Here is a 22,484-nt window from a genome sequence, read left to right as displayed (position 1 = left end):
CTCACTGGGTCACCTTGGGCTAGACACTGCCACTCAGCCACCTTACCTACCTCACAGGACTGTTGTGGGTATTTATGAGGCGGGGGAGAGCTTTGAGTCCTTGGAGAATTAGGTGGACAACAAATAATATATATATATATTTAATGATTATTTCAGTTTCCTCTTTTATTCTTGTTCTTGTACTGGGCATTACTGTTCGTTTTAAGCCACTTTGAGTCACTTTTGTGAAAAAGCAGCAAATAAATATTATTATTATTATTATTATTATTATTAATAATAATAATAATGTTCTTTGCTTCCCCTCCCCATGGTGTGGTTTTCCCTGTGTCTTCTTTAAATGTCTAGATCATATTTTGCATTTGACGTCTCTCGATTTCCTTCTCCTCTTCTGCCCAGGTGCCTGTCCTGCGTGGAGAGCCCTTACCGGTGCCACTGGTGCAAATACCGCCATGTCTGTACTCACGAACCCCTCAACTGCCACTTCTTGGAAGGACGAGTCAAGGTTCCTGAGGTAGGAATGCCCTGGGGCTGTTTGCCAGGGTCTGCCATCTTGCCTTTAAGGGGAATGGGTGGGGAGGAAACATGGAGAGAGTTTTATTATTATTATTTATTAAGGATTTTCTTGTTTTACAGAAGTAAGTGTAATACCTCGTTGTTGTTTTTCCATGTGACATTTTTACAAATCCATTTCATTTGTTGAGGCATTAGGGGGAGAAGAAAAGAAAAAAGAAAGAAAAAAGAAAGGGGGAGTGGAGAGAGGGAAGATGGATGGGGGTGGGGTCGGGTGGCGGTGTTTCTATTATGTTTAATGTATGTAGAGTTTGGGGTCAGCGTTGTTTGTGTTGTTCACTTGTGTTCCTTTGGTGGTGAGAGAGGTTGGGGTTGGCCTAGGGTGTGATTGTTTGCTTGTGATTGGCTGTGGTGATCTTTGTTTACGTGTGTGAGTGAGGTGGGTGGGTGTTTTGGATCAGGTTAGCCATATTGATTTGTATGCTGTTGGTGGATTATTGTCCTTGTCCTGTTGGGCTGTGTGTGTGATAAAGGGGAGCCATACCGGGGTGAAGGCGTCTTCTTCTGTTTGTCCCCGTGTCAGTTTCAGTTTATTAGTTAATTTTTCTAGTAGGGCTGTTTCACATACTATTTGGTACCATTGGTCCATGCTTACTCCTGACAGGTCTCTCCAGTGTCTGGCTATGATGCTTAGAAATTTGTTGGCTTCATCTGAGAAAGTTCCAGGCTGGGGAGAGGGGTGGGCAAGGAGAGGGCCTTTTTTGTGGTAGCCCCTAAGTTGTGGAATTCCCTTCACATAAGGCGTGTCTGGCTTCTTCCCTGCCCAGCTTCCAGGCCATCTGTTATGGATGCTTTAGCTGGGATTCCCGCATTGCAGCGGGTCTGACTAGATGATTCTTGGCTCCTTTCCAACTCTAAGTTTCTATGATTCTATGAAATGCCTGACATTTAATACCTGAGATGTGAATCTTCCAGGTCCACCCTATTCCTGTGGTTGCAATTTGCTTTGATTACTTTTAATTCGGTATTTAAAATTGTTGTAACCCATTACGATAAATGCTGATGAAGGGCAGGTAATAAATTTAACCATCATCTATCTGGTCTCTGGTAATAATGGACTCCATTTCCTTTCTTTCTGGGTGGATAGCCTTCAAATAGTCTCTGGGTGTGTTCGCATGTGTCAATGTGAATGTGTCAATATCCAACAGAGCCAGTGGTAGTAGAACGGTTGGAGACTTGGGCTAGGACCTGCGAGAGCAGGGTTCGAATCTCCACACGGCCATGAAGTTCCTTGAGTATGACCTTGGGCCATTAATGTGCTATTAATGCACAAAATTGCATTAATAGCACAAAATTGGAAAACTTCAAAAATCCCAACTATTAATGAGTGGCAAGTTAAACTATTTGATTATATAGAATTGGCAAAAAAATGACACAGAAAATAAGAAACCAAAAAGACACAAAGTTTAATAATGAATGGAATAAATTTATGACATACATTGAAACAGACGTAAAAAACTTAAAAATCACAGTAGGCTCGATATAACGCTTGCGACGTAAAGAGTTATATGAAAATGAAACTGCAGATAGAAAATCCATTGTAGTACATTCCGAAGCCAAGACGAAGGGAAGTCATTCAATGTTGTGTGATCTAGTTGTTGTTATATGTTAATGTAAGTTTAATTTGTTAGGGTTTTATGGTTATGTGATGTTTCTTTTTTTCCGTTGTTTGTCTCTCTTTTTCTTCTTTTTTGGTGTTTGGTTTGTCTTTTCTGTTGCCTAAATGTTTGGTGTTGTATAATGGATTGAAATCAATAAAAAAGAAAAAAGAAAAAGAAAAAAAGAGTATGACCTTGGGCCAGTCGCTCTTGCCTCTCAGCCCAACCTACCTCACAGGGTCATCGTGGGGAGGAAATGAGGAGTGGCAGAACCATTGTTCTTCAACCTTGAGCTCCTTGGAGAAAGGAGGAGGGTTCTAAATTAATAATAATAATAATAATAATATCCTGAAAATATTTGCTATGTAACAGCATCAGTATTTTGCCTTCCAAAGATGTTGCAGCAGCAGTCAACACCTGAGAAGTATCATATATATATAAAAAATCAGTTTTTTAACATATCATTTTCAACAATTATTAAACATACTTTAATATACAATTTTTTGACTTCCATCAATCACATCTGAAAATTTTCCAATCTTTTCACTTAATATACATATCTTGCTTACACTATTACATTTAAATCTCATAACTAATGTCTCTCTTCTTTCTCTTCTTTGCAATATTTCATATGTTTCTCCTTACAAAACTTCTTGTAGTCCTACTAGCGTAATTTGTTGATTACAGTTGCTCTTCAAATAGTTCGTATTTTATCCAATTCTGCATAGTCCATTAATTTTATCTGCCATTCTTCTTTCGTCGGTATTTCTTCTTGCTTCCATTTCTGGGCCAACAATACAACACCTGAGAAGTACCGTATTTTTTGCTCTATAAGACTCACTTTTTCCCTCCTAAAAAGTAAGGGGAAATGTGTGTGCGTCTTATGGAGCGAATGCAGGCTGCGCAGCTATCACAGAAGCCAGAACAGCAAGAGGGATTGCTGCTTTCACTGCACAGCGATCCCTCTTGCTGTTCTGGTTTCTGAGATTCAGAATATTTTTTTTCTTGTTTTCTTCCTCCAAAAACTAGGTGCGTCTTGTGGTCTGGTGTGTCTTATAGAGCGAAAAATACGGTATCTCTGGTGGGCAACAGCAGTCGGAGTTTCGACTGCCTCTGTAATGCAGCATGGAACTTAGGAAACGTCACATGGCCCTCGTTAACTCAACAAATCAACAAATCAAAACGATCAGATATTCCAAATCTGCTAACCAGGCCTCACCCCTGTCAGCAATCGGGTGCAGCATTCTGCCCTAGCTGCTGTCTCCAGATCAAGGGCGAGGGAAGCCCCATATTTTCCCTACTTCACCAACAAAGATATTGGGTGGTATTCAAGAAAACAATTAGTTGAGTGCGAGAACTTCTGCTTGTAGAAAATGACTTACGCCCCTCTCCTTTTCCAGTGAGCATCCCATGCCATTACCAAATCTGTTTGGGAAGGTTGGGGAAGACCCCAAAATAAATTGTGGAGGAGATACAGAGAGGAGAGAGTGGGACAAGTCTCATTGTGCAAGCAGAAGTCATTCCATCGTTATTTGGTGGAATATTGCCATTGTTCTTGAAATGTAAGAAAGCTTTAAAGGTAAAGGGACCCCTGAACATTAGGTCCAGTCGTGACTGCTCTGGGGTTGCGGCGCTCATCTCGCTTTATTGGCCGAGGGAGCCGGTGTACAGCTTCTGGGTTGTGGCCAGCATGACTAAGCCGCTTCTGGCGAACCAGAGCAGCGCACGGAAACGCTGTTTACCTTCCCGCCGGAGCGGTACCTATTTATCTACTTGCACTTTGATGTGCTTTCGAACTGCTAGGTTGGCAGGAGCAGGGACCGAGCAACGGGAGCTCACCCCATCGTGGGGATTTGAACCGCCGACCTTCTGATCGGCAAGTCCTGGGCTCTGTTGTTTAACCCACAGCGCCACCCGCGTTTCTGTAAAGAAAGCTTTACAGGTGTATAATGGCACCTCAAAAACAGTTCTTAGCATTATTTCTCAGACCCGGGGCAGATTTGGAACATAATGGTACAGCATCCCAAAGCTTCTTCTATATCGTATCTTCAATAACAGTTGCCCCTTAATGGACCAGTTGAAGACTAGTCTTCTTTTACAAGAGATCGGATTAGTCCATTTTCAGTCGTTCACCTGATTAAGATCCAAATCGCCATTGCTCACACAAAGCGCAGACGTTGGAAAGGCCTGTCCGCGTCCTGTTCAGAACTTCAGCTTGGCAATAAAGCAAGAATATTTACGCCTCCGGCGTCGAGCTCAATCAAAACAGGCTGACAATATGGTGGGATGATTTGTAACCGGGATACTTCACTCTGACGTATAATTTCCCTTTGCGACGGAGGCTTGGGAGAATTGAGCCCTGCTGGTTTACAACACACTTGGCAACTCCATCCTTTGTGGAATGAATTGTTGGAAAGGAAATGTGGTGTTTGAGAGGACAAAGACAGAACCATTCTTAGGACTGGGATATTTATTAAGAAGCAGAGAAGAAGTGGAGCAATGGGTTGTTAATAGAGAGAACATGCCAACTTACGCATTCCCTAAGATTTGAAAGGGGAAAAAACTCAACGAAAGTCCTACATTCCTTCTTGTGGTTGTCAGCATATCAGAAGGCAAGGATGACAGACCTGTGACCACGCAGATGATGTTGGACCTCCATAAGAATGTCAGGAGAGCCTGTAGCATCAGGCCAGCAAGCCATCTAGTCCAGCACCCTGTTCTCAAACTGGCCAAACCAGGAAGCAGAATTCAAGTAAGAGTGCATAGTAAAACTATGGAACTACCTCCCACTAGATGACCACCAGGCTAGATGGCTTTAAGAGAGGATTGGACAGATTATTGGAGGAGAGGCCTGTTGATGGCTGCTAGCAATGATGGCTAGGCTCTGTCTCCATGTTCAAAGGCAGCGATGCTTCAGAATATCAGTTGCGTGGCAAGTTTCCGCCCCCCCCCCCAAGTGGAAATAAAGACACATGACACAATTATGAAGGTTAATGGGCTAAATAAGGCCACAACTTTATTGGTTACAGGTGATGAGCAGTATTGGCTTAGGCATTGGTCCTAACCAACTATACTCGACTTCAGCCCATCCGCTTGAAGTCCAGGAAGGGTTAACCACCAGTAGGGGGAGTCCTGCTGATGCACATCAACTAGGAACTCCCCCGGGGTCACCAATAGGGGGCGTGCCTTAAGCCCTCACCCCCCTAGGCTTTGGACAGGGCCACGCTCCCCAAAACCCTTTATCGGATTACCCTTCGATATGCAGGGCAGGTGATCGTAACTTCCTCTCCTCTTCCAACTACAGAACAATACCAATGCCTAACCACCAGTATCAAGAAAATTGTGACAATTTGCTATGAGATAGGCAAAAACCAAGTGGCTGGTGCCAATTTGCCAAGTGGAAAAATTCTTACCAGGCCCCTCAACGGCGACCAACCAAGGTCCGTAGCAAGGTCAAGGAACGAAAACCTGAAAGGGCGGGAGGGTGGGAAAAATCGGAACAGCTGGCAGGCGGGGAAAGAGGGAGATCCCTGGCCGCGCCTGCCTTAAATAGGACAGGCCATGCCCCCAGAGCCAGCCGATTGGCTGGCCAGGGGGTGACGTGGCTGGGGATTCCCCCAATCGTGCTGGGGCTGGGGGCATGCAGCCTACAACCCCACCTCCTCTGCAGGGCAGAAGTGGCTTTGCCAGAAATCCCAGGAGGGGAGAGTTGCTCTTGTGCTCGGATCCTGCGTACAGGTTGTTACGATATAGAAGCAATGCTACTGCGAGCTGATTGCTTGAAAACGTCACATGATGTTGGGACTGTCTGTGGGAAGCAGAGGGCACCGGAATTAGCTCAGAGTGTAATATGAGCTGTACAGGAAGTGTTTGCTCTCTCAACTGCTGGAGTTTGAAGAGAGCAGTCATGTTTTTTGTAATGCTGCAAAGACAGAAATAAAGGCATGTAAATACGTTTCTGTTTATCTCTTCCCCTGCCGGGGGGGCAGGAAAGGGGGGGGGTGTTCTTCTCACGCTGAGAAGGATCGCCTATCGCGACCTCTGCCTGGATCTTGCCGGAAAAGCAGACAGGGAGGTCAACCGGAGACCAAGCCGGGTGCCTGGGAGAGTTGCCAGTTTCTCCTGATAAAGGCTTGATTTTCAACACAGGTTTCCCATAGGCATTTCGTTGGCCACTGTGAGAACAGGATGCTGGACTAGATGGGCCATTGGCCTGATCCTGCAGGTTCTTCTCAAGTTCTTATGTTCTAATTTGGCCCTTGTGGCAGCGAGAAAGACCTCTTTCTCCCACCAAAACCTCTCCAACTGCAACTTTCAATGATTCCTTCCTAGCATCGCAACCCTCCTGTATCGCTGGCGCAAGCCGCATGCCGTAAGCTAGCCCGGTTTGAATGGATGGGATGAAGAAGTAAGCCTCTGTTGCCTGCGTTTCTTTTGCCGTGCGAGAGATGAACAGTATCTTGTTCAGGACTCTGAAAAGGATTTCAGCTTTGTATGAGTAGGAACCAAGTGGGTGGCGCAGGGCAGCAGCGGGAGATGGGGGGGGGGATTGCAATAAGGCGGGCGGTAAGCAGAGAATAAAAGCTTGGAATGTGTAAAAAGAGCAGCTCCAGATAACAAATCTGTTAGGTCCTGGGCTTAAAAGGTTCTTAATCATCTAATTACCTTGAAGGAGTTTTTCATCTTTTCGTGCGTTTTCAGGTGGTTGCTCATTCCACCCACCCTCTCCGCTCAGAGAAGGATGGGGGGGGGGTTCATTTTGCCGCCAAAAAGAAAAGGGGAGGGAGAGGGGAAGAAGAAGACGAAGAAGACGAAGAAGACGAAGAAGACGAAGAAGACGAAGAAGACGAAGAAGAAGAAGAAGAAGAAGAAGAAGAAGAAGAAGAAGAAGAAGAAGAAGAAATATCTTGTTTGTTGCAAGTATTTCATGCCAGCTCATTCATGCTTTGGGACGCATAAAAGAATGAGGGCTTCAAATATGAATTCATCCCAGGGCTTGGCAGATCCCACGGCTGTGCCTTTCCCCAGGAACAGCTGCTGCATGTTAGCAGGCCTTTAAGAGACCCTTCAGGTTCAAATGCGCTGATTACCTTTGTCCCTTTCCCTCCACTTAAGAAGCGAGATTTGCCGCCCCTCTTGGGTCTCCGGAATGGATGCTCTCCAGATGGAGAAAGAAGGGTTCGTAACAGGTGCGAGCAGAACAAGCCGGGGAGCAGGCCTTGGGCAGCCAAGCAGAGGCTGCCCTGCAAAGCTGCCCAGAGAGAGGAGAAAAGACTAAAGAGCAATAGATAAATAAGAACATCAGAAGAGCTTCCTGGATCAGGCCCATCCTGCGCTCACAGTGGCCAACCGGGTGCCTCAATGGCAAGCAGGATCTGAGCACAACAGCAGCACTTTCATACTCTCCGACATTTATCCGATGAATATAGGGACATCCTAGTTCATCATCAGCATCAGCATCAGCATCATTTTATTATCTATACACCACCCATTAATGTGGGAATGTTCAGGGATGCAGGAGAGGCTAAATTGTCTGATTATAGCCTTTCCAACTCGTGTTAACAAGTTCACAATTTAGCAGAGTAACATTCCCCTTTTTAAACTCACAGCGGATGCGTTTGCTCAGGCTCGCTAAAGCCTCTATAATAACTGTTCTGGTATTTCCCCCTTATTCCCTCATAAAAAGATAAGACACGACACAGTCTTCTATAAAAGTATAAAAAGAGTTTACTCACTCACATTCTGTTCACAATCGGATCCCAGAAGGCAGACTTAGCATAGAAAAGTAACATACACCTGGGAATTATCTCATAAGGAGACAGCCCCTTTGTCCTCTCTTGGCTGGAAGACAAGAGAGCATCTTTGGCTAAGCAGATGTTGCTTCTTTGATGCATGTAGTCAAAGAGAGAGAGATGGCTGCTCTGCCCTGTGCTTTTGTCATTACCTGCACAGGTGAGGCCACGCCCACTTCTAGTCACATGCAGAGGGAGTCTGTCCCAGCCCAGAAGGATACAGGAAGTTTACCTGCTTGCTGGACAAACATTCCTCCCCATGTGTAAACATGTTCACTCTAGGAATGTTGTACTTGACTGCTCTTGTGTTTCACAACCCACAATTAAACATTTACAAAACCTTCCTGATACAGGGCTGCCTTCAGATGTCTTCTAAAGGTTGTATAGTTACTTATCTCCTTGGCTCAGGGTTCGCATAACTCTATACCAGGCATAGGCAAACTCGGCCCTCCACCTGTTTTGGGACTACAACTCCCATCATCCCTGACCACTGGTCCTGTTAGCTAGGGATGATGGGAGTTGTAGTCCCAGAACATATGGAGGGCCGAGTTTGCCTATGCCTGCTCTATACCCTCCACCATTTCTCCAGTGAAAATAAGGACATCCTACCATACCCTCCGATTAAAATAGGGATGTCCTAAGGAAAAGCGGGACGCAGGTGGCACTGTGGGTTAAACCACTGAGCCTAGGGCTTGCCGATCGGAAGGCCGGCGGTTCAAATCCCCGCGAAGGGGTGAGCGCCTGTTGCTCGGTCCCTGCTCCTGCCAACCTAGCAGTTCGAAAGCATGTCAAAGTGCAAAGTAGATAAATAGGTACCACTCTGGCAGGAAGGTAAACAGTGTTTCCTTGTGCTGCTCTGGTTCGCCAGAAGCGGCTTAGTCATGCTGGCCACATGACCCGGAAGCTGTACGCCAGCTCCCTCGGCCAATAAAGCAAGATGAGTGCCACAACCCCAGAGTCGTCCACGACTGGACCTAATGGTCAGGGGTCCCTTTACTTTTACCTTTAAGGGAAAGCGGGACATTCCAGGATCAAATCAGAAACTGAGGTGGCTTCTGTAAAACCAGGGCTGTCCCTGGAAAATAGGGACACTGGGAGCGTCTGCACTCTGCCCGCCTGCAGTTCCCATAAGAAGGGTTTGCTGGGTCAGGCCAATGGACCATCTAATCTGGCATTGTCTTCTCATGGTAGCTAACCAGATGCCTCAGTGGGCAACTGGCAAGTAGGACCGAAGGGCAATAGCACACCCCACTCCTGAGGTTTCCAGAAACTAGGGTTCAGAAGTCTTGCTGCGAGAAAAGGCTGCTGGGCGAGATGGACCATTGGCCTGATCGAGCAAAAGAAGAAGACCTAGATCAGGGGTCAGCAAACTTACCGCACCTCGGGCCAGTGTCTCCAGCGCCGATTGCGCGGCGGGCCGGCGGGTGGGGAGCGCATGCGCACACACAATTTCCGGTGCACTTCAGGGTCGGAGGAGCACCGGAAATAGCTTGTGAGCATGTGCACCAGCCTGCTCTGACCCAAATGTGCACCAGAAATAATGCTTGCGCATGCATAAATAACGCTTGCACAAGCTATTTCTGGTGCTCCTCCAACCCGGAAGTGGGCAGCCACCCGGCGCAGTGCCGGTAAGAGCGGGCAGCGGGCGGCGGAGGTTGGATAAACGAATCCCTCAGGCCTTATCAGGCCTGCAGGCCTTAGTTTGGGGACCCCTGAACTATGTCTTGGGATAGAGAGTAAGAGAGAGGGGAGGGCATCCTCAGGCTTTTGCTCACAGACGCTTTTCGCCAGCACTAAAAAATAAACAAAGGAAATAAAACCGGTTTTATGGGGAGGAGTCCCTGACAGCCCCCTTAACTAGGATGGAGCCTGTCGGAGCCACCAGCAGTCCAATACTCAATTATTCTGTTGTTATCTACAGACGTTTATGCCTTCCATAAATCCCCCAGGCAGCACTTCTTTTCCTCAGTTACCTTTTAAGGTTATGGGCCTTCTCCTTCTCCATTATTACTTCTGTGCCAATAAATATGTACGTCATCCATCAAGCTAATGGCGCCGTAAACTTTTAGGAAATGCAGATAAAATATATGGTGCGTTAAAGGATCCTCTGACCGGCTGGAGCCACTCCTGGGCTGCTTCTGTTACACAAGGGAAGGGTGTGACTTTGGAGGTGATGGCAGAGTTGGTAAGGGTGGAGGGAGAGAGAGAGAGAGAGAGAGAGAGAGAGAGAAAGAGAGAGAGATGTGGCGAGGCTGGCCAAAAGATACAAAGGATATTTACAGGGCTTGAAACCCTCCCTGTGTTATCACTGACCTGATTCCTCTTTTATGGCCTAATAAGATCTCTTTAGTCCCCTTCCCCTGCTCCGTGGCATAAAATATAAATATGATTTTATGACCGTGGAAATTAGTAGTGTAATAATGTAAACACAGCGCGAGCTGTAAATCAGCAGCTATGCGCCGCGCATGGCATGCTTATTACCGCCTCTTGCTTTCCCCGGCACATTAGTTTGCAGCGTCTCGCGCTTCTTTTCGCAAGAAACAAAAACAAACGCAGGCAATGCCAGGATGCATTTGGACGTTGTTGCTGTTGCTCGCAGTCGGAGATGCGTTGCAGTTTAAGGAAAAGGAAAAAAACGACATCCGCCAAAAGAAATCACAACAAGCTAAGGGCTTGGCCTAAGCGACCTCGCAGGATTGTGGGCATGAAGGGAGGAGGGGGGAGAAACAGGTACGCCCCCCCCTTGAGCCCCTTGGAGGAAAAGGTGAGGTGATAAATGCAGTTAATATTGAGACCAGCTTAAATTACTCACATCGGCATCGTTCAGAGAGGAAATCACTACACTACTGGTGCTGTTTTCTGCCATTTCGAGGGGACGGGACCCAAAGACTCTCATGGCCTTTCTGGCTCTACCTCTGGCAAATCCCTGCTGGTAGGTAATATGATAATAATAATAATTTATTATTTGTACCCCACCCATCTGGCTGGCTTTCCCCAGCCACTCTGGGAAGCTTGCAACAAAGATTAAAAATACGTCAGCACCTACAGAGGTTTTGGTGCCCCTTTGGACTACAGTGGTACCTCAGGTTACAGATGCTTCAGGTTACAGACTCCACTAACCCAGAAATAGTACCTCGGGTTAAGAACTTTGCTTCAGGATGAGAACAGAAACCGCGCGTTGGCAGTGGGAGGCCCCATTAGCTAAAGTGGTACCTCAGGTTAAGAACAGTTTCAGGTTAAGAACGGACTCCAAAATGAATTAAGTACTTAACCTGAGGTACCACTGTATTGCCCTGCTGGTAGAGTCCCTCTCTGCTTGTGCAAAGGCATTTATGCCGCACCCTAAGCCCCTTAGCCAGCTTTTGGTCAGATTTAGGATGGTGGTCTGATCCTAGTTTGGTCCTAGTTCTGCCACTACATGCATGTACAGCGGCAGAACCAGGGGCGTAGGAAGGGGGGAGCGGACTGCCCCGGGTGTCATCCTTGAGGGAGGTGCAAAATAGCACACCGTGGGGGTCAGCACTTACCGCGGGGCCTGGCCTGCAGAGCGCCCGAGTCAGGCGCCTCTCCTGGGAGTAACGTGGTGGCTTGGGGCCTTAATGTCTGGCGTTGTTTCGTTTTTAACATTCGGTTGGAAGCTGCCCAGAGTGGCTGGGGAAACCCAGCCAGATGGGTGGGATATAAATAAATAAATTATTATTATTATTATTATTATTATTATTATTATTATTATTATTATTAACAGATGCATGCAAATTGTGGGGTTTTGTTCAGTACATTTATACCCCCACCTTTCCTTCCAAGAGCTCGAGCTGTTGTGCAAATAATAATAATAATAATAATAATAATAATAATTTATTTATACCCCCGCTCATCTGGCTGGGCTTCCCCATCTACTCTGGGCAGCTTCCAACAAAATATTAAAATACCATAAGTCTGGTAGCTGTTTTTGTCTTTGACATCTGGTGAGAGGGCGTTCCACAGGGTGGGTGCCACTACCGAGAAGGCCCTCTGCCTGGTTCCCTGTAACTTGGCTTCTCGCAATGAGGGAACTGCCAGAAGACCCTCGGAGCTGGATCTCAGTGTCCGGGCAGAATGATGGGGGTGGAGACGCTCCTTCATGTATACTGGACCTAGGCCATTTAGGGCTTTAAAGGAGTCTCAACATCCTCCTGTTGTCCTCACAGCGACCCTGCGGGGGAAAGAGGGAGGTTAATGACTGAGAGACAGCAACCAGCCCCACGGCAGGTGCACCAACTCCTAGGAGGTAGAGGACTCTTTGACCACAGCAATATTTGCTGGCAGGGGGGTGGGCCCCCTCGATGTTGAGGGAGCAGAGGAGGCCAAACGCAGAGCGATTCAATGGCTGGTTCCTCCTGAGTGTGAGAGAGGGAGCTGTGCCACGCTGGGCTCCCCACTCAGCTTCCTCCCAATGATGCGCGTTGCCCGTTTGTGATGTCAAACACACAGCACTTACACAATGCATTGTACCTTAGAGATCAACAAACAAACTTAGTTGGTTTCTAAGGTGCTACTGGAAGGAATTTACCGTATTTTTCGCTCTATAAGACACACCAGACCACAAGACGCACCTGGTTTTTGGAGGAGGAAAACAACAAGAAGAAAAATATTCTGAATCTCAGAAGCCAGAACAGCAAGAGGGATCTCTGCGCAGTGAAAGCAGCAATCCCTCTTGCTGTTCTGGCTTCTGGGATAGCTGTGCAGCCTGCATTCGCTCCATAAGACGCACACACACATTTCCCCTTACTTTTTAGGAGGGAAAAAGTGAGTCTTATAGAGCAAAAAATACGGTATTTTATTTTGTTTTGACTATGGCAGACCAACACGGCTACTTACCTATATCTAGAACAATGTGCGCATGACGCCATGCATGCATAACGCACATCAGCCCTCCCCCCATCTTGGTCACAAGATGGCGCCTCTGTCCCAGGGTCACCCAATGAGCTGCATGGCTGAGTGGGGATTCGAACCCTAGTCTCCCAGGTCCCAGTCCAACATTACCCAACTGCATACTGTATATTCTAGTTCCTATGGCTTATTTCTTGGGCTCAGTATAGGGGTGGAGGTGGTTTAGGGAAGCATCTCCATTTTTTAAAAGTTCTCTCTTCCTCATCTTGGGCCGTACCCAAGGCATGGACACAGAGGGCGAGACCCGGAACTCCCACGTATCCCCTCTTTCCAAGAAATTGCCTTTTAAAATTTCAATTAGGAAGTACATTAGGTCAATCAGATAAAGTCACACATTGGGAAGAGGATTTCGCCTTTTTAACGGCCCTCGCCTCTTCAATTATCTATAATGAACTTCCTAACAGAGCCTCAAACCTTTTTATATGCTAACGAATCCTTTTATTGGGGCCTCTGCAATTGCCTCTTGTTAATGAATTTGAAACAAGGATGATCAAAAAGGTTATGGCGCCGGCTTGGGGTGGCGTGCGAGAAGGAAATCTCCCAATTTCTTCACATTGCCGCTTTTTCTTAACCCCCCTCGTCTTCTTGCATGTCTTTGTGCTCTGGCTTTGAGTTTCCCCTCCTGGGATCCATCCCAGGGTTCCTTTAAAAAAAAAACCCCTCGATCACCTATGGTTATTATTTTTCATTATTATTGATTTGATTTATTAACCTCCCTTCACCTTGAGGCTCCCAGAGTGGCTCTCAACCATTTAAAATGCAACTTTAGAAGCAGTTTAAGACAAATTGCAGTCACAGGAAAGCACACATCTCAGGTGCCAAAGGCCGGGGGGAGAGATGAGTCTTCAGCATAGAGACTCACAGAATTGTAGAGTCGGAAGGGACCACGAGGATCATCTAGAAGAAAAGTTTGGATTTGATATCCCGCTTTATCACTACCCAAAGGAGTCTCAAAGCGGCTCACATTCTCCTTTCCCTTCCTCCCCCACAACAAACACTCTGTGAGGTGAGTGGGGCTGAGAGACTTCAGAGAAGTGTGACTGGCCCAAGGTCACCCAGCAGCTGCATGTGGAGGAGTGGAGACGCGAACCTGGTTCACCAGATTACGAGTCCACCGCTCTTAACCACTATACCACGCTGGCTAGCCCAACCCCTGCAATGCCGGAATCTTTTGCGCAATGTGGAGCTCGAACCCGCAACCCTGAGATTAGGAGTCTCATGCTCTACTGACTGAGCTATCCCAGGTTATCTTTTGGAAATTATACCATGTAGGTACCAGATACACCTCTGTGTGGCAGGAGCTTCACTTCTTAAAAATATATGTACAGTGGTACCTCGGGTTACAGACGCTTCAGGTTACAGACTCCGCTAACCCAGAAATAGTACCTCGGGTTAAGAACTTTGCTTCAGGGTGAGAACTGAAATCGTGCAGCGGCAGCAGGAGGCCCCATTAGCTAAAGTTGTGATTCAGGTTAAGAACAGTTTCAGGTTAAGAACGGACCTCCAGAATGAATTAAGTACTTAACCCGAGGTACCACTGTACTTCTTCATGCAGCACATAGTTAAAGTATGGAACTCACTCCTGCAGGGGGCAGTAATGGGCACAAACCTAGATGACTTTAAAAGAAGATTCCACAGATTCATGGAAGGGAGGACTATCAATGGCTACTGGCCAGGATAGCTATGCTCTGCCCCCAGAGTTGAAGGTGGCAACGCTTCTGAATAGCACTTGCTGGAAGCCACCAGCAGAAAGGGAAGAATGCACAATTCACAGTATTGGTGCTGACCTTTAAAGCCCTAAACGGCCTCAGGCCAGTATACCTGAAGGAGTGTCTCCACCCCCATCGTTCAGGCCAGACACTGAGGTCCAGCTCCGAGGGCTCTGCAAGATGCAAAGCTACAGGGAAGCAGGCAGAGGGCTTTCTCCGTTGTGGCTCCCGCCCTGTGGAACGCCCTCCCATCAGGTGTCAAGGAAATAAACAACTATCTGACTTTTAGAATACATCTGAAGGCAGCCCTGTTTAGGAAAGTTTTTAATGTTTGATGTTTTGTAGTGTTTTTAATATTCTGTTGGGAGCTGCTCAGAGTGGCTGGGGAGGCCCGGCCAGATGGGTGGGGTATAAATAAATGATGATGATGATGCTCAAATCTTGCTTGTGAGTTTCCCAAGGGCATCTGGTTGGTCACTGTGAGAAAAGCATGCTGGGTTGGACAGACCCAGAAGTCTGTTCTCATGTTCACTTAGGAGTTGCCACAGAGAAGGCGCTCTCCTGGGCTGCCATCACTCTCCTGAGGGCAGCAGACCTACAAAAACATCCCCTCTTCTGATCTGAATCCCCAATGGGGTCTGCAGGGAAGGGGGGATCTTCCAGAAATTTGGGGCCCGAGTCATTTATGGCTTTAAACACTCAACAGGAACACCTTGAATTGGGCCAGAAAGCAAACTGGCAACAAATGCAGCTGTTCCAAAACAGCTTTTTTATTAAATATATATATACAGTGGTGCCCCGCAAGACGAATGCCTTGCAAGACGGAAAACCCGCTAGACGAAAGGGTTTTCTGTTTTTCAATGCGCTTCGCAGGACGAATTTCTCTATGGGCTTGCTTCGCAAGACGAAAATGTCTTGCAATTCTTGCGATTTTTTTCCGCTCCCCACCCCCTTTTTCTAAGGCACTAAGCTGCTAATAGCCTTTTAGCAGCTAATCCGCTAATCCCTTAAGCCTTTAATAGCCGCTAATAGCCGCTAAACCTCTAATAGCGCTAATCCGCTAATAGGGTTGCTTCGCAAGACGAAAAAACCGCTAGACGAAGAGACTCGCGGAACGGATTCTTTTCGTCTTGCGAGGCACCACTGTGTGTGTGTGTGTGTGTGTGTGTGTGTGTGTGTGTGTGTGTATATATATATATATATATATATATATATATATATATATATATAATGTTCTGGGAAATACATATTTCTGCATTTTTAAAAATAGCATTGCATTATTCAACAAATGCTGTGTGTGAGTGTGTTGAAAGCTTTTGGGGAATTCCATACCGTTTGATCTGAGCCTGGCATGGTGGGCATATTTTCCTCGCAAACACACCTGATGCTAGTTGTGGTCCATCTCACCCACAGAACAGCATGATTGACAGTCTCCATAATGCCATTCCTAGTCAGGGTAACTGCAGCTGCTCCACAGCTCATCCATTCCTTGGTGCTGCTCAACTGTTTGTGCCCATGAGGCGCGTCCGCCATCTGCTGTGAGGAGAGATACCTCCCGCATCTCTCTCTAAAGTCACACGTCTTTCTGCTTCCCCCTCCCAGTGCTTTGAGTCACTCCTTCCCTTCGTCCCTCCCTTCCCATCGCCAGTTCTTGAAATCAGGCACCTGAAATCAGCCCCCTGCAGAATGTGCTGCTTTGCAGCCTCTCCTTCTGGGAAACAGAGCCTTTCCTTAGAATGCGGTGAGGACAAATTAAAGGGCAGCTCTCTTGCATAACATAAAAGGGGGGAAGAGGCACAGCTCAGTAGCAGAGCAGCTGCTTTGAATGCAAAAGGCCCCAGTGGCAATTGCAGGTAAAGCGGGTGTGCTGGTCCCGAGGGTTATCCGTGCGGCGAGGCCCAAGTCCATTCCAAATTGAGGGTGTGGTATGGAGGCTGTCCATCAAAGCTGAAGCTGGGTCCAAGGCAGGGAGTCGGGTGAGGTCAGGAACTCTGGCAGAAGAGCAGGACAGGGTGCAGGCAGGAACAGGTTACCAAACAATGTTGCTCCCGCAACCTGGAACTGGGGCTGGCTGGCTTTTATCTGCCCCAAGGCATAGGGCGGCCTCGGCCCACAGGTGACTTGCCTCTCCTGGCCTTAAGGCGAGCACTCCTCCTGCAGGAACTTAGTTCCCTCCGCCTCTCTGCCCTGAGCCTCTGCAGCTAAGGAGAGGCTGGAGGGTTAGCGGACCCAGAGGCAACCTCCTCTTCCTCTGACGGGGCTGAGAGTGGAGCACCTGCAGGCAATGGGTCCTCCATCACCTCAGGGGCCAGAGCAGACTCAGCTGGTGCCTGCACCTGAGGATCCAGCACAGGTGAGGACCCTTCAGGCTCAAGCCCCAGCCTCAGCTCAGCTGGTTCTGGAGGCGGGGACTCCTGTGCAGGCTGGGATTCCTCAGGTTCAACCTCCGAGTACGCATCCCAGGCCATCACAGCGGGGAATATCCCCTGCCTGGAGACCTGGAGAGCTGCTCAAGTCAATGCAGACATCACTAAATTAGATGGACCAAGGTGGGCTAAGGTAGATGGTAGTTGAATCCAGGGCTGGCTTACCCATAGGCGCTAGGGGTGCAGGGCACCTGGGTGTAGGGCTCTCAGGGGCACCAGGCCGAGAGTCCGGGGCTGAGATTTGGAGTCTGGGGATTGAAGAACCAGGCCAGCTGACAGCCGCTGTCGAGTGAAGCAGAGCCCATCAGAGCGCCGCAGGCTTTTCTGCTGCGGGCACTGAGGCAGCCGGCCGACTCTACCCTCCTCCTGTGTGCCTGGGATTGGCGGGCCATAGAGAAGCCCACCCAGTGCATGCATGCTGCTCACATGAGGCACATAGCTTCCCTCCCAAGCCTCTGTGGGGATTGCTCTCCTTCCTCCACCCCCAGCGTCCCCCCCCCCAAAAAAGCTCAACAACTTTGGCCTGCCCGCCCCAAAAATGGGGTGTGCTGGGCAGTTTTTTGCACCCTGGCGCAGCATATGCTAATCTTGGTTGAATCTGAATGTTGGAAGATTCAGGGCAGATGGAAGGAAACACTTCTTAACGTTGCACAAGGTTAAATTATGAAATTTGCTCCCGTGGTGATGACCACCAAACTAGAGGGCTTCAAAAGACCAAATACATGGAGGAGAGGGCGATTGATGGATGGCAGCTGGAGACAGTAATGCTTCCGTATACCGATTGCATGAGACGACAGGAAGGGAAAGGGCTCTTGTGCTTGGATCCTGCTTGCAGTTTTCCCACTGGGGCACCTGGTTGGCCACTGTAAGAATAGGGTGCGGGATTAGATGGGCCATTGGCCGTCAGGCACTTTCTTGATCTCCTGCCCTGGAGCAGAAGGTATAGAAGCATGATTAGTCGCACCAACAGGGTAAAGAACAGCTTCTATCCATGGGCTGTTAGGCTGCTGAATGAAAAGATAACAACAGGGGAACTGACTTTCGGGTTTGGTGTGTGTGTGTGTCAGTATATTTCGCTCCATAAGACGCACCTAGTTTTGGAAGACGAAAACAACAACAAAAAATATTCTGAATCCCAGAAGCCAGGACAGCAAGCAGGATCACAATTCAGCTCCAGGGACCACACATTCGCTCCATAAGATGCACAGACATTTCCCCTTAGTTTTTAAGAGGAAAAAGGTGCGTCTTATGGAGCGAAAAATACAGTAAGTCTAAGAGAGCTGAGTGGGGGGTGCTCATGTAATCTCACTGTATACAAGTTGTACAAGTGACAATAAAGTATTTCAATTTCAATTTATCATCTTTGTTAACCCTCCTCTGTACCTGTAAGAGATTGCAGGACAAATCAGGAAAACGTAACTAAGCATTTTACTAACTTGCACGGGACAATTTATTTCTTTCCCCTCCCCTCCCACCGTCTCCTCCTCCCTGCTTTCTCCAGGACTGCCCCCAGTTGCTGCACGTCAGTAAGATCTTGGTGCCTGTGGACGTCATCAAGCCAATCACGCTGAAGGCCAAGAACCTTCCTCAGCCTCAGTCCGGGCAGCGGGGCTACGAGTGCATCATCAGCATCCAGGGCAATGAGAAGAGGGTGCCTGCTTTGCGGTTCAACAGCTCCAGCGTCCAGTGCCAAAACACTTCAGTGAGTAAGCCCTGCCATTCTGGGCCATGGGAAAGGGAAGAGGGGGGCTGGACTGCAGGAAGAGATAGGGGAAAATCAGTGCCGGATTTACTTATAAGCCAAACAAGCTATAGCTTAGAGTCCTACTCTCTTGGAGCCTCCCCAAAAAAATTAAAGGGAAAAACCCTGGATGTACATTTCCAAAATATAAGATAAAAAACAAATAAAATAAAACCTACATACAGCAACAATGTTTTGTGTTGTGTAGGCTCCTATGGTGTAAGTCATGGGCCCCACCTGCTAGCCTGCTCCCTAAAATATCACTGGTTTGCTCCTTTCTATTTATAGGGTACCTACATTCTGCATGGACTGGTTGAAAATGTTATGTGCAAATGGCTTGAGATACCTACGAGGTCCATAAATTACCATATAGCTTATATTCAACACAAAAAACAGCGACAGTTTGTTGTTGACATATAAAGGGCCCCATTACCTTCAGTAGCTTAGGGCCTCATCAAACCTAAATCCGGCCCTGGGGACAATTGTGATTTTGTTTGCATTTTAATGGGAGACTTTCCGAACCAACACAAAGACCGAAACAGAGCTATCGTTTGAGAACCGTGCTTCTCTGAATTTTTGTGATGCAATTCTCCAGTCAAACGATGTGCATGGGGTGGAGAGGCGTAGGTCGAAGTGAAGGCTATCGATGGCATGCAATCTATCTATGTTCTAGTAGGTCCACGTGATGAGGCAATACTTTCAAATGCCACTTGCTGGAAACCACAGATGGGGAGAGTTCGAATCCTGCTTCAGGGTTCCCCACAGACACTTGATTGCCCACTGTGAGATTGTTTGACTCAGCAGGCCCTTGGCCTGATCCAGCATGTTCTTAAGATGTGGGTATCTGCTCCACCTACTAGCAGGTTGGCAGTTTTAAAGGCATTTTCTCTTGGTTGGGATAATTGCCACAGGACCAAGATGATAAATGGTCTTTAAGGTAAAGGGACCCCTGACCATTAGGTCCAGTCGTGACCGACTCTGGGGTTGCGGCGCTCATCTCGCTTTATTGGCCAAGGGAGCCGCGTACAGCTTCCTGGTCATGTGGCCAGCATGACTAAGCCGCTTCTGGCAAACCAGAGCAGTGCACAGAAACACCGTTTACCTTCCCGCCGGAGTGGTACTTATTTATCTACTTGCACTTTGACATGCTTTCGAACTGCTGGGTTGGCAGGAGCAGGGACCGAGCAACGGGAGCTCACCCCGTCACAGGGATTCGAACCGCCAACCTTCTGAAGTCCTGAGCTCTGTGGTTTAACCCACAGCGCCATCCGCGTCCCTTAAATGGTCTTTAAGTCCAGCCTTAATGAGGATCAGTAGAGTGAGTTGGATATGAGCCTGTAGAAGAGAAGACTGCAAAGCAATATGACAGCCATCTTCAAATATCTGAATTATCTTCAAATATCTAATGGGCTGCCACGTGGAAGATGGAGCAAACTTGCTTTCTTTGGCTCCAGAGGAGAGGACCAGAAACAATGAGATTCAAATGTAAAGGGAGGAGATTCCAACCAAACACTAAGGAAGAACTTCTGGGTGGGAACAGCTGTTTGACAGTGGAATGGACTCCAACTGCACAATCCTATGATTCTAAGAGAATTTTGCAGCACATGTAGCTTCCTTTCCATTTAAATCCTCTATACAAATCTGGATCTGGGTGTTCCGCCTCCGCTCCCCTCTGTGTCATTCGGAGGCTCCTTTTTGCCTCAGGAAGGACTCGGCTGAAAGGTTTTAATTTATTCTGCAAACTTTTATTCTCCTCTCCCGAGCAGAGCTTTCTAAAGTCAAGCCACTCTTCAGACAGGCAGGAATCTGAGGCACATCACATCGTGCCTTCCTTGCAATGAATACTAATTCAGGGGGGTTTTTGGTGGGGCGGGTGTTGGATAGAAAGCGAGAGGGATAATTCCTGTAAGAAGCTGCAGAAGCAGGATGCTAGCAACACTATTGCCTGTTATCGGCTGCACCCAACCATAGGGTGTTTCTATTCTAATTCCTGAACGATTCAAGATGCAAGATAGATAAAGAGGTATACCAAGGGTCAGAAAGCTTTTTCAGCAGGGGGCCGGTCCACTGTCCCTCAGACCTTGTGGGGGGCCGGACTATATTTTGAAGAAAAAAAACCATGAACAAATTCCTATGCCCCACAAATAACCCAGAGATGCATTTTAAATAAAAGGACACATTCTACTCATGTAAAAACACGCTGATTCCCGGATCCACTGGCTGGATTGAGAAGGCGATTGGGCCGGATCCGGCCCCTGGGGCTTAGTTTGCTTACCCATGAGATACACAGTGTGCGCACATGTGCGTAGGGGGTCCAATTTGGCCAAGGCTGCATGCCCCGCAAGGAATCAAGGTGCTAAGGAGAAAGAACTGAGATCATTCAAGCATTTTCTTATTTTCTTTTTTCCTAATTATTATTTTATTTTATTTACAAACAAACAGGTAAACACAAATATTTCACAAACGCTACTAACACCAATGACAAACATTAAAACACCCTTGTGACTTCCCTCCACCAACATTCGCCTTCATTTGTACAAAATTATTGTATTTCCCACTGCAATTTATATCTTTGTTTCTTAACTCTCTTAACTTACTATTATTTATTCTCATTCGACTTTACAAGCATTAATCCAAACACATCAACGTATTATTTTTTGAGCAGTGTTTGGACATATAATCTTCAAACCATTTCCATTGTAGTCTTAATTTCTGATTTGATTGGTACCTTATAACTACAGTTAGTTTTGCCAATTCAAGCTTTTTTCAAGTTCTAAAAGCGAAGACACACTTTCCTCTTTTGAAAAGCTGAAATGCTTGAATATTTCTGTCTGTTTTTTCTCAAACTTGGACTGGCCGTTACCCCGTCAAAGATAAAAGGCTGTTGCACCCTGCCCCTGGTTGCAGGAGCAACATTGCTGTATGCTAGATCCTGCCTGAGATCCTGTACCTGTCCTTGCCTGGTTTCCTACCTTGGCCCTGTCGGACTGACTCCTAGCGGAACCTTTGGATTCTGGACTGGTCCTGGACCGTGTTTCAAGGGTTACCCCCGGGCCCAGCACAGGGTCCTACCCCTCAGGAGCAGCAGAAAGCAAGCTTGCTCCATCAAGGAAGAAGTCAGTTTATATTTGGTTCTGGGCTCTTGGTGTGGAAGGAGACCTCTTTGGCTGGTGTGGTTGAACTTCCCGCAGCCTCCTTCCTTGCCCAGAGCTGGGAGTTGGGGCATTTCTGTCACCTAAGAAAAAAGAAAAGCAGGGGAAGGAGAGGGGGAGAGAGAGGGAATCTTGATTAGGGGCCGATAAAATTGTCCAAATCTTATTTATTTATAAAAGTATTTCTATACCACAAATTAATGCAATGTAATATGGCCGCGTGCAAGTGTATATACAATAACACAGAAGACACCATATAATAATGTAATAAAGTTCAAGATGATATAGAGCCCTGTTCTCCGCTGGGAACTCTTCAAGCTTAGCTGTATTAGAATGGAGACGTAAGCTATAATTAACAACCAAAATACACTCATTAATGATTATTTATTATTTCACTCTAGCGCATGTATGATTCCGCGCGTGGCATCTGCTTTTATTATATGGTTATCACAACATTTGTGAGAACGTAGGGAGAAGCTGTGTGTTGTACCAGTGCGCATTGTGCAAAATTTAAAAACGGGCGCTGTGAAAACGGCCAAAACAAAGGACCATGAATAGTTTGACATT

The 22,484-nt window shown here is 47.2% G+C and overlaps 1 protein-coding gene across 4 annotated transcripts in view; it reads left to right on the top strand.

Moving 5' to 3' along the window:
• The window catches only part of PLXNA4 (plexin A4), a 618,767-nt gene that overhangs the window by 471,905 nt on the left and 124,378 nt on the right, over nt 1-22,484 (top strand). For all 4 annotated transcript variants that reach the window (XM_083401717.1, XM_083401718.1, XM_083401719.1 and 1 more), the window contains 2 exons: nt 397-511; nt 18,526-18,726. In XM_083401717.1, the coding sequence (XP_083257843.1) occupies nt 397-511; nt 18,526-18,726 (316 nt within the window). The remainder of the gene's footprint in view (nt 1-396; nt 512-18,525; nt 18,727-22,484) is intronic.

This window comes from Podarcis tiliguerta, assembly GCF_965153285.1.
Source record: "Podarcis tiliguerta genome assembly, chromosome: 10".
Taxonomy (NCBI): domain Eukaryota; kingdom Metazoa; phylum Chordata; class Lepidosauria; order Squamata; family Lacertidae; genus Podarcis; species Podarcis tiliguerta.
The sequence above is the reverse complement of the archived record's forward strand: the minus strand, read 5'-3'. Positions and strand labels throughout refer to the sequence as shown.